The 6,778-nt window shown below is 35.6% G+C and overlaps 2 protein-coding genes across 3 annotated transcripts; both read left to right on the top strand.

Moving 5' to 3' along the window:
• The first annotated feature begins 321 nt into the window (after window positions 1-321).
• Window positions 322-2,711, top strand: LOC104731898 (uncharacterized). 2 transcript variants are annotated; one of them, XM_087479283.1, is made up of 8 exons: window positions 322-448; window positions 570-609; window positions 713-816; window positions 906-936; window positions 1,023-1,207; window positions 1,316-1,352; window positions 1,488-1,726; window positions 1,953-2,711. In XM_087479283.1, exons 1-8 carry the CDS (start codon window positions 422-424, stop codon window positions 2,598-2,600), a joined length of 1,311 nt encoding a protein of 436 aa, XP_087335409.1. In that variant the 5' UTR covers window positions 322-421; the 3' UTR covers window positions 2,601-2,711. The 2 variants fall into 2 exon arrangements, with proteins under 2 accessions (XP_087335409.1, XP_087335408.1); XM_087479282.1 differs by having other exon boundaries at window positions 342-448; window positions 1,292-1,352.
• A 6-nt stretch (window positions 2,712-2,717) lies between these two features.
• LOC104731900 (putative enoyl-CoA hydratase 2, mitochondrial) lies at window positions 2,718-4,773 on the top strand. Its single transcript, XM_010451413.2, has 7 exons — window positions 2,718-3,155; window positions 3,325-3,494; window positions 3,582-3,656; window positions 3,818-3,908; window positions 4,006-4,057; window positions 4,159-4,262; window positions 4,371-4,773. The coding sequence occupies exons 1-7, from the start codon at window positions 2,996-2,998 to the stop codon at window positions 4,622-4,624; spliced, it is 906 nt and encodes a 301-aa protein (XP_010449715.2). The 5' UTR covers window positions 2,718-2,995; the 3' UTR covers window positions 4,625-4,773.
• Window positions 4,774-6,778: the final 2,005 nt, after the last annotated feature.

The following is a 6,778-nucleotide window of genomic DNA, read 5'->3' on the forward strand; positions in this document are numbered from 1 at the left end:
AAAAAATATAAAAATTGAAAAAGAAAAGGTCTTTTTACAAAACGAATAAATTAAAAGGAAAAAGCCCTAAAATATATAAAATTGGAAGAAAAAAAAAAGAAAATAAGTTAATAATAATACGAAGAAATAAATCTCATTTTTTCACTAATTAAATTCATCCAATTCTTAATTGAATAGCCCAAAAAGCCTTTAAATTAATCTTCGTATTAAAACTATAGGCCCACTCATAATGAAAATAAGGTCCAATTCTAAATTATGTTTTTCCGCTCCCAAATAATCTTAAAAGAAAATTAGCGCGCGAAACCATAAAAAAATGAAAACGCAAAAACCAAACCTCTCAGTCTCAGATTTGCAGACTCAAAACGAAAAAAAAAAAGAAAAAAAAAAATTGAGAAAGAGAGAGACGAAGCGGAGAACTCTAATGGAGAACTTTAGCTCAGTAGTAGTGGTGAGAAGCTTATTTCTGTATAATCTCCTTTGTTCGCATTTATATGAATTTGTTGCTGAAATTTCTCGATTCTAGTTTCGATTTATATTATTTTGAAACCTCCGTGTTAATATTTTTGTAGGAGGAACCTGGATACTCCGATTCATTATCTCCCATTTCCGGTGAGTAGTAATTAAAATTAATTGGTTTAATAATATCTCTCTAATTGCAAATTCTAGGTTTCCTGACATTTTGCCTTTTCAATTTTTGGGTAATTTCGTACAGAACCACCAGATATTAGGAATTGGTTTCCCAGTTATGTCTATGAATCGGTACCATCGTGTTCTTCAATCAACAACATTGAAAACAAAGTCGATGTGGTGAAACAGGTGACTGACAATAATATCTCACCATTTGAGGTTTTTTTTTTTATTTTGGTTAAAACCCTTTTTAAAGTTCTTTCATTTTTTTTTGGCAGATTTCAGATTACTCTGAATCACTTCCTTCTGGTAATCTTTCTTTTTGGTTAAAGTTTCTTGATCATGTGGCTATTGATGGATTTTTGTTTGTAACTTTGAATTCATTTGCTTCTCAGAACCTCCTGATGTCAGAAACTGGTTTCCAAGCTATGTCTATGAATCGCCATTGCTGGATACAAGTGATGGTTTTGAATTGTCTCTTCCTGGAGAAAGTGTATGTATAAAGGAGACCGAAACAGATATTGAAAGAAACGATAGTTGTCCTAGGTTCTTTGAGCAAGAACTTGTCTCTTCTACAAAGGTATTATTGCAATTGAATCTGTTTTTTCTTTAGCTGTTATGCTTATTGTTTCTCATTATCTGCTGATCTTTTTCTTCCTATCAGCCTGATGAGTTGGTCTCCTTACAGGATACAGATTTCTCTCAGTCCCTGTCTGTTATCTCGGGTGAGTAAAGCCAGTTTTTTTGTATATGTTATTGATGTTTGCTTTCTTGAAATGTGTTATTATTCAAGTGACTTAGGTTTATATTTAGAACTGTGGGGTTGAATCTTACATGTTTTATGTCTTGTTCTATTATAGAGCCTCCTGATGTCAGAAACTGGTTTCCAAGCTATGAGTATCAATCTCCTCAGCTTTCAGACACTCATGATGAACTTGGATTTTCTTCTTTTGAGAAAGATGGGTTAATCGTTGACGAGAGTGACACAGAGGACGGAAATGGTTCTGGTATTTTTCGAAAAATTAAGAGCAAGCAAGAGAATGTTGGTCTTGCCAGGTCAAATTCAAATGACTACGAGGATAACATTGCCACAGAGACGGTAAGTAATGTTCTTGAACCATCTAAACATTGAGAAATCATTACTGCACATTTTATATAGTATGCAAGCTAGCCACAACATCTGTAGTCTAAAGAAAGAAACTTGTGTGGATAGTTTTTAAATTAGATGAAATCCAGTTGTCAATTACTATCAATTGCACATTTTTGTTGTGTTGACTCTAGAGTCTGTTAGTTGTCACTGACTCTTTCTCGATTCTACATGTTAGGCCAAGGAGGTCACCTCAGACAATGCAAATTCAGACAAAGAAATGGAAAAGCAGTTCTCAGTTAGATTGTCCAATGCCTCAGAGAAAGAAGTGAATCCAAAATCAAGCTTCAAGCAGGAACCGTTATGCTGTGAACCAAAAGAAGAAGCAAAGTTTAACCCCGAAGTTTCCCGGTACAACCAAAAACGTAAATTACCCTCGAAGAACGAAGCTTCTTTACATGAGCTGAGACCTAATCATATCCAAGAAACCATTTCCATGAACTCCAACAGACATAAATCTCCAATAGAGCAAGAATCAGATGACAAGGAAAATGTTCATCATGGACAAAGCACTGAAACTGGATTTGTGACAACGAAAAAGGCAAGATTCAAAGAAGCAAGAGGCCAAAGTTTCGTGGCGAAACCAAATACAGGAGTTCAGGTGGAATGTTCTAGAAGTAAAGAGTTGAAGATTATGTCTGCGGAGGAGGAAGACAAAGAAGAAAGAAAGAAGAAGAGAAGAGTTTTGGGAGAAATGTCGAATCACCAGTCCTTCTCTGGAGCAGAGGAGATCGCAGGAAAATGGCGTTGCCCGCAGAAGAATAAAAAGAACATAGTTCCACCATTGAAGCAGCTTCGACTTGACGCATGGATACATAAAGTCTGAGTCTTTTGATTAGTCTTCACCATTTCACCAACAATGTTGTATAATTGTATTGCATTCTTTTCCTCTCTTTTGTACTCCTCCATGTTTATATAAGCTGAGCCTAACCAAAAATAACCCGAACCAGATCAGACGCATTTAACCGGAATTGAAAATGAGCATAGATTTTGTACCGGTACAGCTTGTTTCAGAGACCATAGGTGTTGAATGATGATAAGAATTAAGAAGCAAATTAGTACTCAATAAGGATGCTTTCCCCCTAATTTAGTTTACTTTATTGTTTCTCTCTTGATTTCTAGAACTTGCATGATCAAGAAGCGTTTCTTCGGACAGAGCAAATCTCTTTAAGCAAAAAAAATCAAAACTTTGGGTGTTTTCACGGGTCCGATTCAGTGAAGATGAGCTTCGTCAAGTACCTCCGCCGAGAAAGTTTGCTCAAATTAGCCGGAAAATCATATCTCAGCCGTAATCACATGCTTCAGACCTGCCGGACTCTTATAATCGAAACCGCTCCACCTGAATTTGTCAAGCTTAATCGTCTAACTGGTTCCGATTCCGGTAATATCACCTTTTCCTTTATACCCTTTCTTGTTCATTGTCGAAATTGGTTTGTTTCTTTGAGTTTTCATTTTCTGTAGATGATACTGAACTGGTTTCTTAAGAGTGTTTGGACAAAATCGATGGTAAAAAGATGACAAAAAGTACTTCTTGTGTTTATGATTTACAGGTATAATCGAAGTCAATCTAGATAGGCCTGTTGCCAAAAATGCCATTAATAACGAGATGCTGAAAAGTCTCCAGAACACATTTGAGTCCATACATCAAGATAGTTCAGCTAGGGTTGTCATGATCAAAAGTCTGGTTCCTGGAGTTTTCTGTGCTGGTGCAGATCTGAAGGTAGTTTTGTCACTACCATTTCTCCCGGAATGTTCATAACCAATTTGTTTACCCATGCTTGAAAATTACTGGTTGCTTGGTTGTCAGGAACGTAGAACTATGAGTCCATCTGAGGTTCACACATATGTCAACTCGTTGCGCTACGTGTTCTCGTTCATAGAGGTATCTTCTCATTTATCTTTGTTTGTGCTCATAGATTAGCTGCTACTGTCATTGATATGGATAGGTTGTTGGGAATTAATGTATACCACATTTGTAGAATTATCTCAGCTTTATCAAGATTCAGAATTGTGTTTAGTGACTTTAAAGACTTATGTTTCTAGGTACTGAGTATCCCAACTATTGCTGCAATAGAAGGTGTGGCACTGGGAGGTGGACTCGAAATGGCTCTAGCTTGTGATCTTCGAATCTGTGGTATTTACATATCTGTTCATACTCTTATTATATAATCAACCGGCCAAGATAAGCAATTATGGATTTATGGTTAATACTCGGAAATTGAAATTCTCAGGCGAAAACGCAGTATTTGGCTTACCTGAAACAGGACTTGCTATAATCCCTGGGTATATATATAATAAGCTTCATCACTCTTGACAAATGATTTCACTTATTACCCTTTTTTGATTATTCTTCTGATAATTTATTTCTCTTTGCTTCTATTTAGAGCTGGTGGGACACAGAGGCTCTCGAGGCTGGTTGGGAGATCGGTAGCAAAGGAACTTATATTCACCGGTCGAAAGATTGATGCAAGAGAAGCTGCAACTAAAGGTCCTTGACTATTCAAGTTGCATACCTTATAACGACTGGTGGTTTTCTTTTGGCAATATACCAAATAAGGATTGATTCATATAGTCCTTTTTTTTTTTTGTGGTGCAGGGCTTGTGAACCTTTGTGTTACGGCAGGTGAGGCTCATGAGAAAGCAATTGAAATGGCACAGCAGATAAATGAAAAAGGTCCATTGGCTATAAAGATGGCGAAGAAAGCGATTAATGAAGGAATAGAGACGCATATAAGTTCGGGTTTGGGGGTAGAAGAGATGTGTTATCAGCAGCTTCTTCATACTCAAGATCGTCTTGAAGGATTAGCTGCTTTCGCCGAGAAGCGCAAGCCTCTTTACACTGGCAAGTGAAAACCGCACCTTGCAAGTGAATGAGTCATCATTAGAGTCCAATCAACTTTAGTTTCAATAAGCATTGAATTGGATGTTTATAACCCGAATGGTTTAGGATTATAATTATGTGTGTATGTCACAGTAAGCAAGGAAACACTTAAATATCACTGCTTGTGTTTGTGCATAAGGAGAGAAAAAACAAAAAGGAGGAAAGAGCACACAAGCTAGAATACTAAAGTTGGTCAAAACTTAAAACTAGTGGTTATACTTTAAGCGTATGTTTTAAGCTAGTTGTTGAGTTCACAAATGCATCTTCTTGAAGTTTGTTGTGTAAAAACATAAAAAAAATTGACTGTTAAAGAAAAAGTGAACCCAACAAAACAAAACAAAAACTAATTTAAGAGTCGATAAAAGTAGCCGACCAAGTGATCCACCGCCCGCACCAAAGTGGTGTCAAAATGATGTGGTCGTGATTAGACACTTTTTTCAGTTTGACCTGTTAAATTTATATTTTACTTTTTTAGTGATTCTTTGACTAATCATAATACCATACTATTAATTAGACCTATGTTTCCATTCATCTAAGAAAAAAATATTTATCGAATAGTGTCGGATTCATATACAGTAGAACCTCTATAAATTAATACTCTTTAAATTAATACTCGCTGTAAATTAATAAATTTTTTCAGTCCCAAGTTGGCCCGGTGTAAAAAATAAAAAATTTTGATAAATTAATAAGATAATAATTTTTTTGGAAATCCTATGTAAAAATATGGTAATTGATTCTAAATGCGATAATTGATTCTTTATATGTAGTTGGTTCTAAAATTACCACAATATCTTATTCGACTTCATCATTAACATGAATGATACTAGTAGCAATTCCTTCTAAACTCTAAGCTTCTAATATTTATCATTTTTAACTAAACTCAACTTAGCAATTACGATAAACAAGATTATAAATTAAGAAAAAAATTTTAAAATATGAATGACAACAAAAGTATCTTATTTTGTAATACAAAATTTTCAAAATTATGAAGATTAAAAATCTCTTCATAAATTAATAAAATATTAATTTATCGATAAATTAAAACCTCTATAAATTAATAAAATTTCATGGTCCCGACCTTATTAATTTATAGAGGTTCTACTGTAACAAGTTTAAAACGTCTAGTGTTGAGAGATTCTAAATCTTAAACCCTAACAATTCAACAACATAACAATAAGATAAATTCGTTTGTTCTATTCCTTTTCCCTCGAATTTCAAAGTTTTATTATATTCAGAAAGTATAGATACCTTATCGACAAAGTTTGGTCTTAAAGAAAAAGAATCGTCCCTTATTTTTTATCTTCCCAAGTCCGGTGGTAATTGTGTTAGAAGGATCTTATATTTTGGTTAGTGTTTAATTAGGGTTTTCAGACAAAGTGCTGCTGCGTTAAAAAGAAAATAAGGCTTAGCGTAAATAAACCAAAAGAAGAGAATCAAGATTCCTCTGAGGGTCATATGCCTACGCGACCTACTCTCTGTCATATTCTCTAAACGTATTATCAATTAATTGCTCTGTTTATTCTACCACCCTTTTTCTTCTAACAACTTTCAGAATTTGCTTTCTTAATTGTATTAGACAACCAAACCAGATTAACGGCTGGTGTAGATCATGACTGAAATACGAGTTGAACAATTTGGCGCTGTTAGGGGTGGATCCAACCCCAACAAAAGGGCCCGGCCCAGGAAAAAGCCCAAGGAATCCCTTTCAAGAGAAGAGGGTATTATGGTCTTTTATATGGACGAACCGACACGATTCCCTATAAATACAGGCGTACGGCCCGCATTTCAAGGGATCGTGAAAAAGGCAGCAGAATTCGTACAGCAAAAACCAGAGCTCAGCTCGTCCAAGAAAAAGTCAACGCTTTCCAGCCTATAGCTCGGAGAGTCGACGAGCTATCAGCCCGTCGATTACTTTGTTTGTAACTCGTTTACATTGTGTTGTAATCCGTCCTTTAGTGCCTCGGCACCGATATAATAAAGAGAACTTCGACCCTCCCTTGACCGAACTAAATATTCTAATTGTGACCAAAAGGGACATCAACAATTTGGCGCGCCAGGTAGGGGGCACGACAAGTCAAAGTTTTCTGAAAAATTGAAGAACGGACCTACACCAACTAAACGAG

This window comes from Camelina sativa, chromosome 12 (assembly GCF_030686135.1).
Source record: "Camelina sativa cultivar CO46 ecotype springtype chromosome 12, ASM3068613v1".
NCBI classification, from domain to species: domain Eukaryota; kingdom Viridiplantae; phylum Streptophyta; class Magnoliopsida; order Brassicales; family Brassicaceae; genus Camelina; species Camelina sativa.

Bases quoted from the DNA above. Each gene is read 5' to 3' on its own strand.
- LOC104731900 (XM_010451413.2), top strand. From the start codon at position 2,996: ATGAGCTTCGTCAAGTACCTCCGCCGAGAAAGTTTGCTCAAATTAGCC. The intron at 3,909-4,005 runs GTATTTACATAT...TGAAATTCTCAG, and splicing joins TTGTGATCTTCGAATCTGTG to GCGAAAACGCAGTATTTGGC. The intron at 4,058-4,158 runs GTATATATATAA...GCTTCTATTTAG, and splicing joins GGACTTGCTATAATCCCTGG to AGCTGGTGGGACACAGAGGC.
- LOC104731898 (XM_087479282.1), top strand. From the start codon at position 422: ATGGAGAACTTTAGCTCAGTAGTAGTG. The intron at 1,208-1,291 runs GTATTATTGCAA...TCTTCCTATCAG, and splicing joins AACTTGTCTCTTCTACAAAG to CCTGATGAGTTGGTCTCCTT. The intron at 1,353-1,487 runs GTGAGTAAAGCC...GTTCTATTATAG, and splicing joins GTCCCTGTCTGTTATCTCGG to AGCCTCCTGATGTCAGAAAC.